The 24,549-nt window shown below is 41.8% G+C and overlaps 2 protein-coding genes across 7 annotated transcripts in view; one reads left to right on the top strand and one right to left on the bottom strand.

Moving 5' to 3' along the window:
* Positions 1–9,778, bottom strand: part of LOC125466776 (sphingosine-1-phosphate phosphatase 2-like) — a 33,449-nt gene extending 23,671 nt beyond the window's left edge. The window contains exons 1-2 of one of the 2 annotated variants that reach the window (XM_048561772.2): positions 9,524–9,778; positions 5,025–5,183 (exon numbers count right to left, since the gene is read on the bottom strand). In XM_048561772.2, coding sequence (XP_048417729.1) covers positions 5,025–5,183; positions 9,524–9,742 — 378 coding nt within the window. In that variant the 5' untranslated portion in view covers positions 9,743–9,778. The remainder of the gene's footprint in view (positions 1–5,024; positions 5,184–9,523) is intronic. The other variant, XM_048561773.2, reaches the window with a different exon arrangement.
* A 13,203-nt stretch (positions 9,779–22,981) lies between these two features.
* Positions 22,982–24,549, top strand: part of LOC125466662 (paired box protein Pax-7) — a 128,605-nt gene continuing 127,037 nt past the window's right edge. For all 5 annotated transcript variants that reach the window (XM_048561484.2, XM_048561486.2, XM_048561485.2 and 2 more), the window contains exon 1: positions 22,982–23,569. In XM_048561484.2, the coding sequence (XP_048417441.1) occupies positions 23,485–23,569 (85 nt within the window). In that variant the 5' untranslated portion in view covers positions 22,982–23,484. The remainder of the gene's footprint in view (positions 23,570–24,549) is intronic.

The following is a 24,549-nucleotide window of genomic DNA, read 5'->3' as shown; positions in this document are numbered from 1 at the left end:
CCTACCTCCAACCCAGTTCTGGCAAAAGTGGTGGGTGTGCCTCCACATCTGGGTCCTGCCCTGCAATTTTAAAAGGACTTTGATTCCACAAAAAGCTTGTCCCATGTCCCCCATTCCCTGCCCCATCTTCCAGATTCTTCAGTTAACGGTAACAAAGTTACAGTGCCTAGGCTGAAAAACCCTCTTCAGAATCTTGTATGTTTCAATCAGATTACCTCTCATTATTCTAAACCTCAGAGATTACAGGGCCAATTTATTCAGCTTCTCATAATAGGTCAATTCTTTCATCCCAGGAACCAATCCAGTGAGCTTTAACTATAATTCCCTCTGACACAAGTTTATCCTTTTTTATATATGGAGACAAAAACTGAGCATCATATGCCAAGTATGGTCTCCTTTAAAGCTCCATACAATTGTAGCAAGACCTCTACCTTTTGTTATATTCTCCTTGCAATAAAGACTATCTGCTATTTGTGTTCATAATTACATTGTGCCTGTGTGCTACTTTGTGTTTCTTGTACAAATACACCACAGTCTTGCAATATCATTTAGAAGTTTCACACCTTTTGAAATATATTGTTTTTATATCCTTACTATCAAGCTGAATAAATTCGTGTAACTTCATCACATTATACTCTGTTATGTTGTTGTTCACTCAATAACTTTATAAATCTCTTTACAGCCTTTGTCTCCTCTTCAACTTAAATTCCTACCCAGCATTGCATCATACAGAAACTTAAAGACATTACTGTCAGTCTGTTCATCTCCAAGTCATTAATATAGATTGAAAAGCAGAAGACCATGTGATGAAACCTTCAGGAATACATTCAACTTAGTCAGAATCCCTAACCAGAGCACAGCCTCAGGAGGTATGGAGTTCTAATACATGTCCAACTGATGCAAATACCCAATACTTGCGAACCTAGCAGCTAAAGGTCCAATAATCTCCTAGAACATTAAAAAGTGGATCATATTCCTGGTAGCTGCTTCTTCTCTGTTGCTTGCAATAACTTTGCAATGTAACCAGGCATTCAAACAGGTGGGATAGCACATACAAGCTGCATTTCCTATTCAACATATAACTGTTCTTCTCAAAGGAGGATAAGAAAGAAGCCATGCATGCCTCATACCCAAGGGGAGATATTAATTTGTAAGTTGCATCACAACCTAGATAAAAGAATGGAATGGCCCTATGTGAAGTCCTATTGCAACAAAGGGAGTTGCAACCAAAATGGTCATAGGGACTCATCCTATCTAGTTGCAGAAATTAACAACATGCAAAACACACTTTCCCCAGAGTTCAATGTGGGCAACTAACTAACAGACAGAAAAAAAATGCTGTAACTAGTTCTAGGGATGAAGGGTTTTCATTACACATTAGTTTAGAGAAGCGGGAGTCATTCTCCTTGAAGCGAAGGGCATTGAAGTATACAAAATGTTGACACAGTTAGATAAGAAAGACAAAGGAAATTTGTTCCCACTAGTTAATGGATCATGGACTGGGGTCACAGATTTGGGTAAGAGATGCATGTCAAATGAGAATAATTATTTTACAAATTTAGTGCAGTGAGTGGTAATGATCTGGAACTCATTACCCACAGGTATGACAGAATCAAACTCAAAAAAAATGAAAAAGCAAAAGAAAATTAGATAGGCACATGAAAGAAATAAATTTTAAGAGTCATGGAGTTAGAAAAGGAGAATGGGACTGACAGGATTGCTCCATAGATTGTTAATATAGATTCAATTTCCAAACAGTGTTCTTCTGTTCTATGAATCACGCTAACCAGGTCTTCAACATTAGGCTGAAGATACTCAACAGGTGAGGCTGCATCTGTGAAGAAAAACACATTTAACAAGCTGAATGATATTAAGTGCCAGACTCTTCACACAATGCCCCTAAAATGTCATCTGAAAGGTTAGATGGGTACTCATTGAGGGTATCACCCAATGCCCTGGTGGCAGGAGTTCACTCTTCTAGCTCAGGGCATCCCCACTTCAGAAAACTGCCTGCCAATCAGAAGCAGGCAGCTCCCTAGCACATTGAGACAGAGAAATGTGTCTTTGGATCAGTTTTCTGAGTATGTGTTTAGGGTCTTGCTGGGTATTAAGCTGGCAGGCTCCTGTGGAGGGATTGGTGGTGAGCTGAGATTTGAGAGACCACGGGTAGAGGGCAACCTTGAGGAGGGATAGTATCTTGGCTTCCAATGGGCTACCTATGGCAGGCCACCTGCTTCACCCCCTGCTGCTTTATCGTAGTGGGTACAGGAAGGAGTGAGGCGGCCCCCAACTGGATTTAATGTGTACTTCCTAGCCTTCAAACCAACCAGCAGATGAGTGTAAAATCTAGCCCAACACTTCACGTCAGGATAACATTTCATCAAAACGTTTATCAAGCATTTGTTAACTCATACAAAGGTATAAATATAATTACAGATGGAAAGCCCATTCAGTTCATCTTAGCTCACCCACCTTGAGAAAACTGAAGGCCCAACCCACCCTGCTAATGTACTATCTAATCATTTAAACGATGCCTTCACTACCAAATCTTGAGGTTTATTCCATGTGTTTCTCAACCCCTTGATCCTCTATGTGGAGAGGAATTTATTTTCAGTCAACAATTATTTTACCAGTATGAACCTGTGAACATATGTCTACTCATAATTTAGTGTAATCTGATGGAATTATCACTACATTCTATTACCTATTTTATACCCTTTTTAAGATTGCCTCCTTCACAAGATAAACAGCCCTGATCTTTCTCCAAGCCTTAGACAAGTGATGCCATTGATTGACCATGTACCTCCTCTCCACACTTCCTCCAAAACTTGAAAGTCTGTTACGATCAGTCCTTAGAATTAGTCAAAAGCCAAAGTATTCCATTGTGTCTGCCCTCCAGAAAGCCTCCTGTTGAGGCAAAGGGCAAACTGAACATCTTGAAACTAAGGCTGATGGATGTTGACTGATACCCTGTTGAGTATCTGAAGGTACCTTCAGATACCTAAAAATGTTATGTCATATAGGACTGTGGGTCTTACTGGCTGGGCAGGCATGTATGTCCATCCCTAATTGCCCTTGAGAAGGTGGTGGGGAACCATCATCTTGAGCCACTGTAGTCCATCTGGGTTGGGTACATCTACAGTGCTGGTAGGAAAGAAGTTCCAGGACTTCGACCCAGTGACATTTCCAAGTTAGAATGATACATGGTTTGAAGGGGAACTTGCAGGTTGTAATGTTTCCATGTGTCTGCTATTCTTGTCATTCTAGGTAGGAGCAGTCACAGATTTGGGAGATGCCATCAATGGCATATTGGGGAGTTGCCATAGTGCATCTTGCAGGTAGTACACTCTACTGCCACTGTGCGCCAGTGATGAAAGAAGTGAATGTTGAAGGTGTTCGCTCAGGGACCAGTCAAACAGAATGTTATATCCTGAAATATGTTCAGCAACTTGAGCTTTGCTGGAGCTGCTGCCATCTAGGAAAGTGGAGGCTGCCTTCAATGTTCGCTTTGTTTGATGGATGTAATGCTCAGGTAATTTGTGATACAGAAATAAAGTGGGTTATTGAATTTGGATACATATCAACCAAGATCTAATTAAATAGTAGAATATTTTCATAGGTTGAATGGCCTCCTGTTCCTGAACTTACAATGTGATTTGGCTAAAGCACTACACAGAGTAACTCATTAACTCCTCTGACTGATTTTGCGTGGTTCAACATTATATTGAGTTTGTTGCTTGCTGCTCCGCACTGATTTGATACATTCACAGACTGACTGGCTGATTCAATGCACTGAGAATGTGGAAATAACTTAGTAAGCCTTTATGGTTGATTATGATCATGATCCATTCATGAAATATCCTGGTAAACAAGTTCTGCATGAGCAGGGATTATTGTGTGGTGAAAGTGCAGTTTACTGTAATTAAAGTGAAGCAAGTGTGAATGTATGCAATCAGAAAATACCATTTCATCAGGAATAAATATTTGGGTGGTGTCCCAAATCATAGGGCTGTTGTCTCCAGAGCAACACCACCTCTTCCCTTTCCAATTGTATAACAGCCTTTGCCCCACCTTTGCAAGAGAATCTCCACAAAGAGAGATGTCAGGTAACATTCTTCTTACTTAATCATTGTTACCAATCAGCTGCTGTGGGACATCTGGTAATGCGTACAAAAATGGAAAATAATACTCTCTTTAAGTTAATGCCTCCATTGGCTCACGTGTGTTAGGGTCAGAGAACTGGAGCATCTAAGACACAATTAGTTCATACACCACAGGCCCTTCAACCCTGAAACTTCTGCTGCATTCTGGCATCAGATGCGCAGGGACAATTTTCAAGGTTAAACCCAATTGGAATTAAGAGATTAATAACGAGGAATACCATTGCCTCCAGACTCACAATGTGGAGGTGCCGGTGTTGGACTGGGGTGGACAAAGTCGGAAGTCACTTCACCTGACAAAGGGGCTATGCTCCAAAAGGTTATGATTACAAATAAACCTGTTGGACTATACCAGTCCCATGATTGAGTGAGTTACTCAAAGTTGATCACTATTCTGTGCAACTGATCTCAACCATAGCAGCAAGTCGAGTTCCAGAGCCCTGGGTTTGAGCAGGGAAATAAATTCTTACTAAGGCCTATTGCCAGCTTTAAAGTACTGATGGTGTTGCACGCCACAGCCAAACAGCCACCTGGCTAACATCCAAGATGACCATTTGAATGAAGTGACAGATGGCTGCCAATACCTGTACAAACATGAACACTGCAGTGCCCCCTTAATCTAGTCAAACACTGCAGGGTTTTATTACAGCATTACTGGACAATATTTGAAATCATGTCACAGACGGAGCTCAGTTAGGCTGAATTTGACAGAATAAGGGAGAATTACAACAAATGATCAAAACTTTTAACACATTGTCCTTGCTATGTCAAGCCACATAAAGGTCCTTTTCAACCTAGTTATTTTTTGTCATTTCAGTTGTCACCCTCCCCCACCCCCACAAATATATAAATGAAGTCACTCACTGCCCAGATATTGATCACCCTCCGAGCCACGTATGGATCAATATTCCAGAAGCAAAAAGGAAGGAAGGTGATGTAAAAAACTTCCTGGCCCAAGGTGGCAGCAAACAGAAATAGGTAATAGAGGAAGTAATTCTCAATCTTGTATTTCTTCTGAGGAACCTGGAGAAATCGTACACACAATATTGTTATCAGAGTTTAGGGGGCAGTCAATTAGATACTGGAATATACAAGAGCAGAGACAGAGGGGTCTCTCATACCTGGTAAAATGCAACATAAATATATGTTCGCTTTTCCTAATGTCATAAGAAAGGTTGCCTATTACCCAACTACTGCACTCCAAGCATTGCACCCAAATTATGTGTTGCACTTCAAAGAATGGTACAATAGAACCACTGTACTCAGGAACATTTCTGATCTCCGTAAGAATTCATTCAGTGCTCAGTTAAAGAATTTAGACTTTAAGAGATTTATGTGTCTACTTTAGTTATTTTTAATTGGAACATTATCTATCTTATGAGTTTATCTGCTAGTAATGTGCTTCTCCAATAAATGTCATACACCATTCCAATAATATAGCAATAACACCCTGTCTTCCAACCAACACTTTGCTCACCCCTCCAACCTCAGCCCGACAATAACTCTGTGGAAGCAATTGCATCAAACTGATTTCTGTCCACCAAGTCCTATCCCTCCCTTGTTCAAAGCTGTTGCCATTCCAGAAGTTTAATTTTATGCGTTCTGTGTCCAATCTCTAATTGTTGGGTTGGCTAGCTTAGTTGGCTGGGCAGCAGGTTTGTAATTCAAAGTGATGCCAACAGTATATGTTCAAAGCCTGCAGTTACCATGAAGGGCTTTCCTTTTCACCCTCTTCCCTTGCCTGACATATGGTAACCCTCAGTTTAAACTGCCAACAGATATCTCTGTCTAATAAGAGAGCAGTCATTTGGTCTGATAAGGCTGTGGTGATTTAACCCTTATATTCCTGAGAAATTATTACCCACATCAGAAACTGAGCATTGACACAATATTCAGGAGTGAGAAACCCAAGACTGTCCTCACTTCAAACCCACACTTATGCTTTTCTAGAAGGGGTCATTGTTAGCAATCAGGAGCAGGAACTCAGGCTGATCTCATCTCTCTCAAACACAGAAGTCACTAGGCAGTGATCACAAGCAGGAACCCTACCTATTCTAACCTCTCCTGAACACAAAGATTACTGGAAAGTGAAAAGGACAAGGAATCCTGGTCAATTTGCCTTTTCCTTTGGTCACTTTTTAAGAACAGGAAGCCTATTAGTGTTTGCTTCATCCATACTCAATGCTCCAGCCAATTCTCAAGCTTAGATCAGTTCTTCAACATAACTTGAGAATAAGACCTGCTAGCATGATTCAGTACCACACTCAATCTCCACTTTTAGCTCTAAGATACCTTGACTGATACTTTAAAGCACAAACGCTTGCATTTATAATGCAGTTTTCAAAAACACATGGCATCCTAAAGTGCTTTACAATCAATTAAATAAATACTTTTTGAACTGGGGTCACAGTTATGCTGGTGGAAATATGGTAGTCAATATATGCACAAACAACAATATAGTAAGGATCAGATAATAAGTTTCAGTAATCTTGGCTGAGGGATAAATATTTACCAGGACACAGGGCACAGATTCCTTATCTATCTTTCAATGGCGCCATGGGATATTTTCAATGCACTTGAGAATACAGACAGGTTTAATATCTCACCTCTGATATTATGGCACGTCCTCAGAACTGCACACGGAATGGCCACCAAGATTTTGTGTCCAATTCTCAAGAGAGACAATTACTTTTTGACTGATAGATAAGAGCGCTACCCACTAAACCACAACTGCTGGAGATAACATTAATGAATGCACCTTATTGTTTTTAAAACATTTAGATTCTTGCCAAAGTTGTGCATAGGCAAGTCAATTAAGGGAGGCAGAAGACAGTGTCACTTCAGAAACTACTTATTAATCAGGATCAAGATACCAGATAATTTAATGACCTCAACCAGGAACAAAGGCTGACTCAAACAACCTGGTTTCAATAGCCTGCCACCATTCCATTGTCAAAAATGTGAAATCCATATCAGCAGAAGTGTATAATATGTATATCCTTCCAATTTTCAAAGTATTCTCATGTTTGTAGAGTTTTTACAGAATATTGGAGCTTTTCCCTGTCAGGATATGAGAAGAGATTCATGACCATTTACAGGCTGGCACTTAAACTCACCAGCACTGGGGATTCATGCACTGAAAGACCAGTACATTTGACAACAGATCTTCCAGGCAGATGCTCCCACTGCAGTACTGAGAGGGATGCATTGTCAGAGTTACTGTCTTTTAGATAGTACATTAATCCAATAGCCTATCTACTTTCTCAGGTGAGCAAGAAAATCCCATAGTACTACTTTGCAAACAAACAGGGGAGTTCTAGAGTCCGGGCTAATATTTATCCCTCAAACAGATTCACAAAAATCGATGATTATGGTTATTATCACACTGCTGTTCGGGTGCTTACTATTCTGCTTGCTGCCACTTTTCCAACATTATATCAGCAAGAAAGATTCAAAATTATTTCATGCCTGTGAAGTGCTTTGAGATGATCTGGTGGTGTGACAGGTCCTATAAAAATGCACATTCTTTTCTCTATCACCACATCTGTGATCATTGTCAACCAGAAATAAGAATCTGTTCCTTCCATGTCTCCATTGTGACACTAGACTGAGATAAAACTGTGAAATATCAATGGGTATTTGCTATACATTCAGGGAAATTATAATGTTCAAGCTAAATGTTTGGCCAGTTCACTCCTAATGTGCAAGAGGCTCTCCAGTTACACAGCAAGGAAACCTGGTGTCAATATCGTCATCAGTCATCAGTGTGCAAGTTGGCTGCAGGACAATACAGGAAAGCATGGCCATTGGTCGAGGGAAAATATCAGCTTTCACAGTGTTGTCTTTCAGTATTTGATATCCTCCTGACACTTGGTAACTAATTTTGCAATGAAGAATAACTATTCAGGTGAGGTACCACTCATCACCTTAGAATGATGGGTTTTACAGAACATTTATTCCAGAAAATTGCATGTTTCCAGGGTATCAGTCAAAGGCAAGTAAATGAAATTGAACTGAAGATCAGCTATGACAGTAGTGTTGGGCTAATGGGATTCTAACCTTTATTGCATGAGGAATTGCACATAAAAGTAAGAATGTTATGCTTCACTTCTACATATCTTGAATATTGTGTACATTTTTGGTCTCCTTATTTACAAAAAGTTGCAAACACAATGGAGGGAATTCAGCAGATGTTTGTCAGAGAGGTACCTGGAGTGAGCAGGTTATCTGATGAGGAAAAGTTGGTAGGTTTTGCTTAGTTCCACTGGAGATTAAGAGAGTGAGGAGTGACTTGATTAAAGTGCACAAGATCCTAAATAGTCTTCACAAGATGGATTTGGAAACAATGTCCCTCTTGTGGATGAGCTTGGAATTAGGAGGCATTTTTATAAAATGAATTCATCTTTTCAAAACAGAGCTGAGGAGAATATTTTTCGCTGACAGTTGTGTAACTTATGAACTCTGCCTCAGATGTGATGGAGGCAGGATCATTAAATAATTTTGGGGCATAATTGAATAAATTCTCTTTAGGTAAATCAATCAACGGTCATTGGAGTAAATGGGAATGTGGGATTCAAACAGCAAACAGATCAGCCATGACATATTGAATGGAAAAGCAAATATGAGAGGCCAAATGGCCTACTTCTGTCTCTGATTCATATGTTTGCATATTTGTAACAGGCTGTAGGGTCTGAATGGACTGTTCCTGAGCTAGAATGCAATATATAATAATCCTTGAAGAACTGGTTCATAAACTCCCTGAGCTGTCAAAACCTGTTGGAGAATTATGAGAATGTCCCAAACATTTTCTCTGTTAGGCAACTACTGAATAGGAACTAGGCCAAACCATCAAACTATCAAGGAATTATTTGGCATCTCCTGCTCAGTGAGTGAGTGAGGAGGCTGAGTGGACCACACACCAGACACACCCAGGATTCAAGTTTGATCTGTGACAGGGTAAACTCAGTACAGGAAGAGACAGCAAAAAGGAAAAGCAGAAAAATAATCACCCTATTCAGACAGCTAGAACATGAGGCGTTGGAACCTGTCCCTGTAGAGCTGTGCGCTGAACTCAGACCTGCTATTCAACTACAGAAACACTACAGCTTCCGGCCGCAGACACAGGAGTGAAGGGACAACGGCTTGGAGTGTGAAACCTCCTCCAGGGGCACTGAGGCCAACTGAGTCGCATCCATTATGAGGCCAAGTCAGCGAGACCAGCCGGATAGTTGGAAACTGGCCCTTCCCCACCCCTACAGCTTTCTTCAGGAGAATGCCGTTTGGCAAATTTGGTACATTCCATAGGGTAGGACTGGTGCTACCTGTCCGGCTCTGAGTGAAGTACAAAAACAGACGGCACTTACCGGAGTCCCGGGGACCGTGCCGTTGTTTGCAGCGTCGACATGGTGCCCGGTCCATGCGGCAGCGTGGAATCGGGCTGTGCAATCAGGCTGTTCCTGTCTGGTAGCTTCTGCAAAGTGCTGGCCAGCTGACTTCTCTTCGGAAAGTAGGCTGAGTCCACACAGCTTCTGAAACTGAGCTACCAGCTCGGGCCCCCGCAGTCTATCCAGCAAATCAGCCATATCAATGCTGGCAAGGGACTAATGGGAAAGGTGTTCGGTTACCTGTGCAGGTATCACGTGGACAGCTACTTGAGAGCTGCTATTGGTCCTCCCAGGCTGGGAGGGCAGCTCCAGGAGCCAGTGACTGACGGCTCACCAGGAAACAACAGCCCAAAGTCCACCTTCAGGCAAGCAAGTGTCTTTTTAAAGGTCGTTTTGACATCAAATCCAAGGCCAAAGGTCGGCAGGAGGGGTATGCCAGATTCTCTGACAATTAGAAGCCAGATAGGAACAGTTTCACAAGGTCCTTCCCAATCATGTACCCAGTCGCTCGAGTTCACCAATGTTCAACAACTCCACGCATTACAATGTCATACACTACTGTGTAAATGCTCTACACTACAGAATTTATTTTTACTCCTTCATGGGAAGTGGGCAAGGCTGATACTTAATCGCCTTTGAGAAGATGGTGTGAGCCGCGTTCTCCAATCACTGCGGCCCATTTGGTGTAGGTAAAGCCGTAGGGCTGTTTGGAAGGGAGTTCGTGATTTTTAACCCAGCAACACGGAAGGAATGGTGATGTAGTTCCAAGTCAGGATGGTGTGTGGTATGAAGGAAACATGCAGGTGATACAGTGTTCCTGTGTACTTGTCATCTTTGTCCTTCTATGTAATAACTGTTACAGGTTTCAAAGGAACATTGGTGAGTTGCTGCACTGCATCTTTTGGATGGCATGTGCTGCGGTTCTCGTTTTCTAATCAATTTGTTCAGAAGTGTAATTATACACCTCTGGATCAGGTAGGCCCTGATCCCAAACCTCCTGCCTCAGAGGAAGGGATACTACCACCGTGCCACACGGGCCCTCTATCATATTTCATATTAAACATGCTGGGGTGACCACACAACCCTGGTGGAGGGAGTGAATGTTGAAGGTATTGAATAGGGTATCAACCAAACAGGCTGCCTCCTTGTCCTGGAAAGTGTTAAGCTTTCTTCAATGGTTAGAGTCTCTACTGTTGGAATTGATCATTGCCTGGTGGCACAAATGACACTTGACACTTCTTAGCTGAAGCCTGGATGTTGTCCAGGTCATGTTATGTGTGGCATAGACTGCTTCAGAGTCACAGATATCCCCACTTCTGACCTTCTATTGAAGGGTATCCATTGATGGAGATACTGAAGATGGATGGGATTCTGGCTTGGTGGCATCCTGCAGCAACATCCTTGCACTGAAATTATAGCCTTCAGTAAACATGCCAGTATATTACATTGTGCTGCACAGGATCCTGGCCAGCCAAAAAGAAAAGTTTTCCCTTGATTCCAGTTGACTTCAATTTTACAGGCCTGCTGGTGGCTAGATAGGCCTTTCCATGATCAGCAGATTTCCCCACAACAGGAACAGGTGAATGTGTAGTCACGGCTGGGCGGAATTGGATATATCCTCTTCTTTCTTTTCTCTTTCAAGCTGCTTCTTCATTCAGTCCCACACGTATCTGTAACACTCCCAATGTATCAGCCCTAGGCATCATAACCTAGAGCTTGTGCTTCCCACTGGCTATGGAGTTCACATGAAAACTCCTATAGAAGTAAGAAAGTGGATACATAACAGTCATTTAAAAACTTGATAGAGATGGCTTAAAATGATCATAGACTATAGGAAGAACAAAATTATTGATAAATGAATACACAATATTATTTAGACCAGTGTTACAGACCATGTGCAGTTTTGGGCTTCACATTACAGAAAAGAAATTAAAGTCAGAGGGAAAGAGGTGCCTAGATTCAACAGAATGAGGCCGGGGATAAGAGACTATAACTTAGCATAGAAAGCTAAGAGAAGATTTAAAAGAGATCTTCAAAGTTTTATGACATTTTGGTAGAGTGAATAAGGAGTGATTATTGTCTTTGGCTGAGAAGTCAATGTTAGATTGAAGAGAGAGTTCAAAAGAAGAGCTTGTTCATACAGGTTGTGTGGGAAAATGGAATGTTTTACCACTGGGAGTGACCGATGAATGCTATTCCAAGTTTTAAGGGACAGTTAGATCAACAGTTGAAATAAAGAAAGATTCACAGCTAGGAGTGAGTGAGTGAGACAGTTGATTCATTGTAAACCACATCAGCAAAATGTTGGCACAGATAAATTGGGCTGAATGGCCTCATTGTATACTGTAAATGTCTTAGATACTTATGCAGTTTCTTAGACAGACCAACACATGTACAAACTCACAGTGTGTGTTATTTCCCTTCACCGAGTATATAAACAGAGTTCAGTTGTGCTGAAATTCTAATTATTTCTTTAGGGACCATATGGAGATTTTTATATATTGAATTTATTTTAATGTTATGGATCAGGTACACTGTACTCCATCCATTTATTTTATTGAGTCTTAAAATTCCCCTATTTTTCAGATGAGGCAATGGAGACAATTCCTTCTTAACTGAAGAGGGACCAGAGAGAGATTAGGAAACTGAGGAGAACAATTTTTCAAAGGAATGCTAAGCAAAAAAGGAGTGGAAATAAAATTCTTCTGAAATACACATAGAATGTCTGAAAATAGAGAGTTCTGAGAAGCCCTGTCAATTCCTTTAGGAAGCCTTCCAGGACTCCTCTCTCTGAGATAGCAAGATGCTGGAGTCAGAATCAATACAGTGTGGAGCTGGAGGAACACAGCCGGTCGGCATCATCAGAGGAAGAGGAAAGTCGACGTTTCGAGTACCCAATGGTGGAAACCCGAAACGTCGACTTTGCTGTTCCTCGGATGCTGCCTGACCTGCTGTGTTCCTCCAGCTCCACACTGTAGAGACCCTTCTCTCTGTAAGATTACTGCACAGCATTACAATAGGGTCCAACAGCGCCATCTGTCAATCACACCTACAATCTGCAGCCAATAATATTCCTAAACAACTCCTCTCACAATCCTCATTGCTCTGTTAATTCATACGACCACTGCTAAGTTGAGGAACTATTTTCTTAACGTTTATCCTTTGCATTTGTAGCTTTCATTTATTAATGTCAATACTCATACATAAATTCACCTGAATCTTCCCGGTCCTCGAAAGATTCAGGCGAATAAATACCTGCATTTACATAGCGCCTTTTGTGATCTCAAAATGTCCTGAAGTGTCTAATAGTCGATTTCATACTTTAGAGTGTAGTCAGTCTTGTAATGTATATCGTAACGTCAAATAAGGCCTTAGTTTGCTTTAGCTTATAGGGATACTAAGACTGGAATAGTCCATTTAGCCCCTGAAATCTGCTCTGCCATTCAATGATAGCTCTATATCCCAGAATTTTCCTGCCTTAGCTTCTCATTTCCAGATATTCTAACCCAACAAAAACCTACTAATCTCATTCTCGAAAGTTCCAAATGGCATCAAACATCCATAGTCTTTTAGGGAAGACAGTTGTAGGTTTCCGCTCCGTTTGTACGTGGAAATCATTTTCAATTCTACAATGGCCTAGCTTTAAATTGCAGGTTATGCCCTCTTGCTCTGGAATCCCCTGTCAGAGGATTTTTTTCACATCTACCCTGTCAAATCCCTTTATCATCGTAATCATCATGATTAGGTCAGCCTTCAACTCTCTGAACTCAAGAGAGCAAAAATCAAGTTTGTTCAACCTGTCGTCATAATTTAACCGTGTCAGCCCTGGTATTGTTCCAGTGTACCTACATTGCACTTTTACAAAGAACAGAATATTCATTCCGACGTGCAATGTCCAAAATCGAAAGCACTCCAATCGGGAGTTGTCTGCATTCATTTAGTGTGCATGTGTCTCTTTGTAACTCTCTTCTTTCTTCCACACAACCTCCCGTATCTCTTGATTTATTGTTACCTGCAACGAGAAATAACACACTCTATTCCTTCATCCAGGTTAATCACACAGCATAATGCAAAACCCGGGCACAGTACTCCACATCACAGCAACGACAACTAGGAATGAGTAATAAATGTTTGCTTCGTTGAAGAATTGGTTTAAGAAAAAAACTTTGAATATCAGACCAAGATGGTGGGCGAAGTAAACTGGAAAAATAGTCATAAAAATGAGTCCCAGCATCAAGTATTTAAGATTTGAGGAAAACTTTGAATCATGTTTTAGCCTTCAACAAAGTATAGAAGATATCAATCAATGTTCCAAAGGGCAAATCCAGAACTCTAATTCATGATGAAAAATACAAACAAAAGATTGGAATGGCCAAAAGATTCAACTAGAAGTGATTGATACTGACAAATATTTCGAATTGACTCCAGATTAATGAAGAGGTGAAATTTTTCGGTTAACTGAGTGTGGGGTGTTGTGATGAGGGCTCTCCATCATTTTTCTTCTGAATAAAATGGCCTTTCTCATTTGTACCTAACTTGTGGACTGTTGGGGCGATAGACTTGCTACAGGTCTGTGTGCCAGAGTTTCCAAGCCTGTGAAACCATACATAGAATTACACAGAATTTACAGCATGAGAGCAGGTTGTTCAGCCCACACTGCTTGATCTTGTAGTTAACACTCAATGTGGGTCACCCCACAATGATTAACCAACATCTTTCAATATAGCATTGCATTCCTTCCTCCCTCGTGTACATAATCTAGCTTCACTTTAAATACTTCCTCTTAACTACTATTTGACACAAAGTCTATGCCTTCCTTATTCTCTGGATACATCTGTTCCTCATAAACACCGTATTGGGTTTATTAGTGATTACCCTGTATTCCTAACCTCTATTTTTTGTCTCCTCCTACGTGTTAAACATCATCTCTATATGATTCCAATCAAACATATTTCCTAGCCTTAAAAATCACCACCAAGCCAGCCCTCAGCTTCGTCTTCTTTAGATGCGAGAGATCCTATCTAGCGTCTCTTGAAGGATTCAACCTCTCATTATAACCTTTAGTTCACCATTGCTTCATAAATGATTAAACTGTGATAATCCAAGCTAGTTATTAAAAATCTATGTAAATTATGTAATAAACTGAGCCACTTTACAGGGAAGAATAAAAGATGAGTTTCTCTTTTAATTTCCTCATTCTCTGAATCTATTAATTTTTTTACTGTTTCACAGGGATATTCCGCTGTTCTAAATTCCCATCCTGCGCCAAATACGCCTTTCAAGACAGCTTTTATCTTTCATCAGAGACAGAATGAATTGTAGTTGTGTGAACAGAAAGGCTTCAATGGAAAAGACACCCCTCCGCTCTGAAACCGGCTGCATTCACAGATCTCAGCTGGAACAATAGAGGGCGCTGCAGTATGTATCGGGGAGCCGTGGACTATCCTCTGCAATTGGCAAAAGCCGCCTAGCCTTGTGATGCCATTCACGACTGAACAGCCTGACTAAAGTCAGTATCTGGGCTCACGTGCGGTCACTTGGCTGTGGTAGCAGAGAGCACTTTGCTGATATGACCATTTCCAGTGTGAATGATCTCGGTGATATTCAACTGTAAAGACGTCACAATGATTTCTGAGTGTAGTTCACTGCTAAATAAGCAGATCTGAGCTGGTGGGTGGGGTGGCTCCTGTCAGATCCCAAGACAATGTATCAAATTGATGGGCATTAAAAGGCCGCCTGGTCCATCAGTCCCATTCCAAAACCAAACCCACCCCTGCCCTAAATCCCTCGCCTCCATCTCGTGTTATTTCTTTACAATTTGCTGAACCTGAAGCGAAGACTCTGTCGGCCCCATATGGGAACGAAATAAAAACAGAAATTGCTGGAGAAACTCAGCAGGTCTGGCAGCATCTGCGCAAAGAAAGCAGATCTGACGTTCCAGTGACCCTTCTCCAGAATTGGGAATTAAATACGCCGAAAAGTTGTTGCCCGAACAGCCTCGGGCGATCAGTACAGTGCAGGAGCTCAGTCTCTTAATGCACTAATGAATTTAACAAGCGAGATGAGTTCTGCTCACTGTTCCGCAGTCCCAGGTCTGGAGGTACAGGACAGTCACGACAGGAGCCGTCCCTGTTGAAAAGCCTGACAAGGCTCAATGTCGAAAGTCAGGCCTGAACGACCTGTCCTACAGGGAAGCGAGTCTCCCGTAAAGATTTTAACAGTTAGGCTCGAGCCGAGAGCAGATTCCCAACTCTTGGACCCAGCCTGAAACTTGCCCGAAATTTTATCAAATCGGCGAAATTGTTGATTGTCACAAGGGCTTTCGGAGGACGGCAGTAACGTTCTATCCAGCTCTCTGGGGCGAGGGGAAGTCAGAATATACCGCTCAGGAAGGTCGGCTTGAATACATTAAACTCCCTTGACGGTCTGGCAGCATCTGTGGAGAGAGACACGCAGTGAATGTTTCCGGTTATGATCGGTCCGATACCATGGTAATACTCAACTCCTTCAGCATCGCAACCAAGTCTGAGCTGGCAGCTCCAGATATCAACACATGGATGTCCGAGCCTAAACCTTTTACCTCGAGATGGTGGAGAATGAACTTTTTGTCACTCCAGTGCTGACCCCTACATGTTCTTAGCTCCCACGTCACATGATTTATTCCCGGGATGTGAGGGGCCAGTTTAACCTCACTGAGATTGGCACCCCCTCTTTCAAATAGAAAACCTCGTGACTTTTGGTGTGTCAATTTAACAGCATGCAATATGACTCTCACTGCTGCTAATCTCATAATTATTCGCCAAATGGACGGAAACTCAGATTGCGCAAAAATGCTGAGACACTGTGTCTCTTGAAGGAGCATGCGTTAACCTTGAAGGCATTTGGAAAGTTTCTTCTGCCTAAAAAGAGACGGAAGAATCCTGGATCGATTGCATTTGTTACAATTCACGGAATGACACATTTGTGCGATGGATTTGGAAAATGAAATAAATATGCCAACGACCTTTTTTCCCCCAAGATTTTCATTTTCACAGTAAACAGACCTTTTTAAGAGGCCCTTTCAGCGAGGTTCCAACCCTTTAATGACAACCTGTATTGACTCTTTAAGAGTAAGTCCAAATCTGTTGTTCCCGCAGTCTGGTACTCTCGGGAGGCTCCGTTGCTTTAAATAGTTTTGGTTCTATCTGGAACGTGGATTTTGACATTTTAAATTTTCTGTTTGATTTTCATGAATAATTTGTTCTGCGTCAGAAGCTACTGCTGTCATTTTTATTTCAGCAAAATTTCATTCTTCTTTATGGGTGTTGTGCCCCTCAACATGGGGGTGCCACAGACTTAACCTCTGCAGCGCCAGCAAGAAACATTCCCCGGGCAGGGACAGCATGGGGTTAAGTCACAGAGTAAAGTTTTCGCTACATTGAAATAAAGGCGAAGCTCTGTAGATACTGAAAATCTGACATAATTTTTAAAAACCCAGCAAGCCCTGGCGAAACCCAGCAAGTCTAGCAGCTTCTGCGGAGGGAGAACCAGAGTTAAAGTTTCGAGTCCAGTGTGACTTTCTCGTTACATCAGTTAGATACGGAGTGACGGTCCCGATCTTTCTCAAATTATCTCCTCCTTTCCCATGTTCTCTCCATTATCATCTTGTTACATCGTCTTTCCCGTTTACTCTCACCCCTCTGCTGTGTCAAAACACAATTTGGTCTGATTGCTAGAGAAATAATTTTGGAAATTTGCCCACTCACCCTTTGTGCCTGGTGTTGATCAGTGCTAGCACATCCCCACAGTCCCACCCCACCAGCCTATCCCAGTGATAACTCGATATTTTTGCTTAATGAAGCAGCGCAGAGCACACGCCTCCGAGATATTCCCTGCTCTAAACCTGCACCTGTACAGCCTGATTGAAGTTTTAATATGTTTAAATACATTTACATTTGTTTGGTCACGGTGACAAGATCCTCTTTGATCTTTGGTTTATTAACTGCGATGGAACCAGATTCTGGATTTCGCTGTTTTGTGCAACTGTGACAGTTTTAGATTTGTGGCTAGCCCACACTCTGTCTCTCACCTGTTGTCGATGTCCGACCGACATTACAGACAACGGGAGACTGTGTGGGGCCCACACAAATCACCTGAGGAAACAAGGAGAGATTTTCTCTCAATTTGCCCGCAACCAGTGTCAGTAAACTTTGCCAGTATTATTAAACCTACAGGTGGGGCATCGAGATCACAACGAGTCAAGTTATATAAGGAGAAACATTTGTATTTTAGAGAATTCCAGTTACTCTCAGCAGGCTTCAAATTTTTGAGCGTTGCTATAATCAGATCCTGGCAACTGACATTGTTATATTTTGGGGATTAACTGTAACCTAACTGGATATTCGGGGCTGTTATAACTAGATATTGGAGTTTAATAGAACTGTAAGTGAGGAATATTAATGACTGTAACTGAGGACAAATATCAGAGTTTGCTGGACATGATATTGACTCTAATATATCCAGCTTTTGCACAATTGGTGCACGTGTATATTAAAAAGAAACTTAACACAATACTGGAAATTGATCGTTATTAGTTATGAAGGATAATATGACAGGATACTGAGGCCTGATGTAATTGGATATTGGAGACAGTTATACTGAATAATGAGAAATGTAACTGTACAAGTGCGTCTGTCGGAATAATGAAGATTGTGCTGGAAACGAGTATACCTGAATACTAAAGACCAATACCACTGGATATTGGAGGCTGATGTAACTCGACAGGTTAACGTCGATTAATAAACCTCAATATTAGACACTGGTACAACTGGACATATTTCAAAATGATCTAATTGAATGGTGAAGATGAATGAATGATTGTTGAAACTGATAAACTAAATTATGAGAATTAACAAAATTGCAGTTTTGGAACGAATGTAACTCAATATTGGAATTAACTAGCTAAAGTTTGATTTGTTTTTTTTTTGTTTTTATTGTCACGTGTATTTTGCAGTAAGCACACGACGAAATAACATGAAAAGTTCCATCTGTCGCCTCATAACCAGCGCCATTTTGAATAATTGATATTGGGACTAAATATTGGAGCTGGTAACGAGACATTGAGAACGAATATAACGCTTGTTATTGTGCATTGACACAACTGTTTTTTGGTGACAGGTACAGTGAATATTGGGGATTGCTATGGTTTGATACTGGGTTTGACATTCTGGATACAGGGTACTAATGTGACTTGATATCAGGATCAAAAAAGGAACAGAAAAAGGCCATTTGGTCCTTCAAGCTTGCTGCACTATTCAGTAAGATCATGGCTGTTCTGGTTATGGTTTCTGTTCTACTTTCCTTTTTGCACTCACACCCCTACTCCCAGACAAAACCGCCTCCAACCTCCGACCCCGCTCTCCCACCCGGTCCTTGACTCCCTTGTCTAGCAACAATCTAACTCAATCTTCAATCAATTCGAATATTCGGCCTCCACTTTCTTTTGGGAAAGAGAATTCCACAGTCCAATGGCCCCATGACAGAAAAAAAGACATGCTCCCATCTCAGTCTTAAAAGAGACATTTCCTGTTCTTAAATTGCATGTCCTAGTTGCAGAACCCCCACAGAAAATCTCCTCCTGATATCCGTATTGTTCTATCCCCGAATATATTTCGATAAAATATCCCCATTCTTCACCTGTTTACAAAATTGTTTAATAAGATAAGGCCTTCATCCCAGAAATTAGATGAGTGAACCTTCTCTGAACTGAACTGATGTTCAGAACATATGTTGAAGGCTGACGCGTCAATTTTTAATGAACTGATACAGCTGGATTTTAGCAATCAATATAATTGGGCGGTGCAAACTGTTATAACTGGAATGTTAGGAAATGCCATAACTTAGCGTTAGGTTCAAAAATTACCGTGCACAGGTGACTGAGATGATTGGATTTGTGTGTCAAATATAGCTGAAAACTGCATAAAACTGAGCAATAGAAACGATTTTGAATGTATAAAAAACCGAAAGAACTACGGATGCTGTAAAGCAGGAACAAAAACAAAGCTGCTGGAAAAGCTCAGCAGGTGTGGCAGCATCTGTGAAGGAAAAAAAGAGTTAACGTATCGGGTCCGGTGACCTTTCCTCACAACTCAAGTTAACTCTGACTTTTCCTTCACAGATGCTGCCAGACCTGCTGAGCTTTTCCAGCAGCTTTGTTTTTGTATTTTGATTGTATGTTGGACAAAAAGTATAATTGAATTATTTGCGGCTCATATAATTGGACATTGGGTTGACAACAGAACTGAACACTCAAGAAGGAAGTGAATAGACAATGAAGAGTAATATTAACGAGGATTGATGTTACTTTTATTTCTGAACAGCTCCGTCGTTTTAAGTGGCCATCTTTCTGAATCTGAATGTTGGGAATTACAAATGGACGGTAACCTGGTTGCGGCTGAAAACTGGCTTGCAACTTTGGGAAGAAGCCTCTTCCTTGTCCGATACAAGGTATGCACCGTTTCGCTCTCCGCTCTCCCTGCAGTATGCGTAGGATTCCAGATATTGTTTATTATATCATTCGTTCAAACGTAACCTAGGACTGTGGCAGAGGTGTAGAATTTGAATTGGAATGGTAAACACTGGAAACCGTGGTATGCATACGGTTAGATCTAAAAAAGTGAGATTTGAGTTAGCCTTAATTGAAGCAAAACTGGGTTAGAATCAGATTTGAAATTTAGGTTTGGGATCGGGGGTAATTTGGGTTTGAGTTATAGTGGAATGGGAGTGAAGTTAAAGTTCGGATGGAAATTAGTTTCAATGTGAGAGTAGCCAAGATGACACTGTAAATATCTGACCGGCGTCAAAGCACACCGCTTACACTATGCAAGAACTGCCTATAAACTACCAGGAAACTGGTGCTGTACTGGAGAGACTTTCTGTTCAAACGCTCAACTACAGGGCCACAAAATAATTGTAACTTTTTTTAATGAATAAGAAGTGTTTGCAATTAATTATTGTGTGGATTTCAGAGGCTGTACGATATCATGTCCGGTCTGGTTATCTGTCTGACACACAGCGAGATTCCCTTTTGTTCCCAATTTTCATTTAGAAAGTTATTTCTGGAATACGCGCGCTGTTATTACTTGGCGAGCGAATTATTAGCCGAGCTGAATACGAATTTAATGAAGATTAAGGGAGGGTGTGTGAAGCAAAGCGCAACTTTTAAAGATTCTTCTTATTATAATTAACATCAGTGACATTTTGTAAAATAGCCATAACAGAACACATTTAATAAAGGGATCATCGATTGGTTCCTGGTACCAGTGATCAGTCTTGTATTACATTAGAACAATTAACATGCTCGCGGAGATCAGCAACTGACGGGAAATTAAATCAGAAACTTCTGTGAGTCACTTTTGGTGTTTCTGACAAGGTTTCGTGTGTGTCGGGCTGGGTGACGGGTTGGGGGGGGCGCGGGCGTAGGGGGTGGTGGAGAGGAGGCGGTGTCATTGCCTTTGTGTTTGGTGTGAGTGATCCTGTTTGTCTATTAGTGTTGTAAAGTCTTTGCACTTGTGTATTTTGGACGCTTGCATGTACACGCCCGTGTGTCAATGTGTGCATGTATGTGTTTATGGGTGCTCATATCTGTATGTATGTGTGGGGCTATGTATGGATGAGCCTATGATTCCGTGCTCAAGTGATCCACGTGTATTTATGTGTATTGGCTGCGTATGCGTGTTGGGGGACTGATGTCTCTCCGCGAGAGTGTGTAACTGCATGTGTGGGAGATGTGTTCTGTTGTGAGTAGTGTACATGGAGAAGTTGTTTCTGAATGTGCGGGGGGTATTTCTATATATGTGTGTATGGGCGGAATATGTGTGTGAGTGTATATGCATTTTATGGAGAATGTAAGTATGTGCAGGTCTCAGTGCGTGTGGGTGTGTCCATATGTCTGTGGGTCTGTTTGCCATATGTGCAGATTTCTGTTTGTCTATATGTGTGGGTCTATGTGTCTGTGTGTACAGGTATCTGCATTTCTATATGTATGGGTCTATATGTGTAGATCCGTGGGTTTGGTTGGGCCTGTGTATCACTATGTGTATTTGCCTGTGTTTATCTATGTGTGTCTGTATACATGTGCTTGTCTTTATTTGTTTGGGTCTGTGCATATATATGTCTCTGTAAGTTGGTCTGCATGTTCCCGTCTGTGTGCATGTGTGTAGTCCTGTGTGTTTCTGTGCGTGCGGGCGCCTGTATGTGAGGCTGTGTGTTTCTGTGCGTGTGCGGGTCTGTGTGTGATGGTAAATTTTTGACAGGAGCTTTTAACATTTGCACTGTTTGTGCCCTTGGGAAGGAGATTTCGCCATAATGTTCCCAGAGAAGAAAATTATTTTTAAAAATCCATCAAAAATATTCGAGCGTCGAAAACCATCAAGTTGTCCAAAACCAATCTGCCCTTGAGGTGATGAAATAGGCAAATGGCAAACGCGCGCTCTCTCGGCTAGATGAAGCGGCCTATTTACCTTGAAAGCAGCCACCTTTCCTTAGCTTTGGTTCCTCGGTATAAGTGGTCATGTTAACGCCATCAGGAATTAAACATACAGGGTTCCTCCGAGCAAAATCTTCCGGCTGTCTGGTCAAATCAATTTTGAAATCTGTTCAAAACAAAAGCAAACTTGCGAAAACGATCGAATGATGTAAGGCAGGACAGCACAGATCCGAGGGGACATATACATACACGAGATGGAAGAAGAGGCCAGTCTAACAGATCCTAGCACAAAACAAATCCCTTACTGTTACCACCAAAACACGCACTTTTACATTTCATCTTTCAATACAGTTCCACCATATAATGGTCCTTCATAATTCTCCCCGAAGTCTGTGGGATACGGACTCTCGATCAGGTTCACTCACCGAAACTACAACATTAAAGCGAATTAACTTGCAATTTCACTACTTAAATTAGGAACACTAGCTGTCTTTATTGCCAATGCTTGTCCACAACATCAGACAACGTTGTTCAATGACAGTAAGACAGACAGCGGCGTTTTGCTACTTGAGTCGGTGTTTGTCCAGTTGGGTGGCAGAGATTGTTAAATAAAGTGCATTGCTCATTGAAGGGTAACTGAAAGATTAGATATTCGGCTTGGAGTTTGATTCGTGTTTGTCCCACTGACGAGAAGGAGAAATGTGTTCCTATTCATTCAAATAACTTACAGCTCTTACTTTTTTATGTTTCAAGTGATAGTCTTTTACCCGCAAAATCTTTTCTGGGAAATTGTTTTTAATAAAACAGCAGTTTGGTCCAAAACGAGGCAGCGGGAGAGTGAATGTACAATGTATGATCGGGCCCACAGTCTCCCACTGTCATTGGCGCGTTCAGTTGTCAGTGTATCCGCTCCCTCCTCATGAATAAAAGAATGAGCCCGAACCTATCAGAGTTTAAACTCCTCTCCTCCACCACACTGCGTCGAACTTGGGCTCCTCAACATCTCTCCGCTTCCTGGAGAGTTTTTGAAAAAAAATACTTTCCGCAAAAAAACCCATTAAAATCAAATGCGAAGTTAAGAAGGAAATTAGCAACCAGCAAGAAAATTTGTACCGGGGAGGGAGATTATTTCTTGCGAGCAGTGAAGGGATTCCCTTTGCTACAGCCACCCTCCCCCGCCAAGTTTCCCTACAGTCTACTAACTCCTCATCCCACTCTCTAAGAAACTTTTTTTTCTGCAGGAAGCGCACTAAGCGAGTCCAGCCCGGCCGGAGAAGGCAGCTGCAGCGATCAGAGACTGGAAACCTACAGGAGGACGTGGTGTTTCGCTCAGTTCCGTGTGTGTGTGTGTGTATCTGTGTAAATCGCTCCATCCCCCATCCCCGCCAAACCACCCCCACCCCCAGCCCCATCTCCATCCCCATCCCCATACCCATACCTACCCGGGACCATTCGTCTCGATACCGAATCGAGAATGACGTCTCTAACCGGGACAACACCGCGGATGATGCGCCCGAGTCCAGGCCAAAGCTACAGCAGGACCGGTTTCCCTCTGGAAGGTATGAATGCTATGAACAGCTGCCTGCCTCAGTTCAATAAGATGTATTTGAATGTGGAAGTACAAACAAGTCTAGTAGAAAGAGAAAATGTACGTGTGTCTTGGATTGAAGTTAAATGACTTTACATAAACAAGGAACATTTCTTTAACCGTGTTGGGGGGGTAGGATGTTGGTTTAATGTGGACTGAGAGTCCTGTTCTGGTGCACCTGCTTTAACAGAAGGAATCCGTGTATCTTTAATTCATTGACACCAGGCGTTTCGAGCTAATGGTATTTTTTTGTGATATGGTTTCCGAGCACGTGCAGCCATGCACAGAGTGATGATGTTGGAGGGTCTGGGACGGGATTTATTTAGATACTGCCGCTCTCCATCCGTGTATTTCGTGATTAAGGAGAAATTGGCAAAAGCTCACCAGCCAGGCCTGGTATAAAACACACAAGCTCGGTGGATTTAGTCAAGTGCATCATTCAGCACATTGAAGTGAAGAAATAGTCAGGAAAGGGATAAGGGGGATTACTCCAATATTTGCACAACATGACTGGGAATAATCAGTGAGGAAAGTGCTATAGTTTCTAGTGCCCATCGAGTGCAGAAATGGGCCACTTAGCGACGTTTGGCAGGAATGAGTCGTGTCCAAACTAACCGCATGTGTTGGTCATCACTCCTGTAAATTAGCAATGCCTGATGCAGATTAAGAAACAGGGAGCTCCAAACAGCCCCCGATCGCCTTCTGTGGATTTTGATTCCGTCTCGCCTTTTATCTATTAAAATACAACTAACACACTTCATTTGGTGAGAAAACCTTTCCAGGGGAAACGAGTTTATTCAAGACGATTTCGTTAACTCGAGGTCCACCTCTAACCGGAAAATCGCGTATTTCTCTGGGGCGAGGTCACCCCGATTTGTAGATGAGTGAATCGATTAGATTAGAATGACGTTCAATTCTACAGAAAGGTGCGCACACTTTATGTGCCCGATC

The sequence above is a fragment of the Stegostoma tigrinum genome, chromosome 28, assembly GCF_030684315.1.
Source record: "Stegostoma tigrinum isolate sSteTig4 chromosome 28, sSteTig4.hap1, whole genome shotgun sequence".
Taxonomy (NCBI): Eukaryota; Metazoa; Chordata; class Chondrichthyes; order Orectolobiformes; family Stegostomatidae; genus Stegostoma; species Stegostoma tigrinum.
This window is presented reverse-complemented; position numbering and strand designations above follow the sequence as displayed.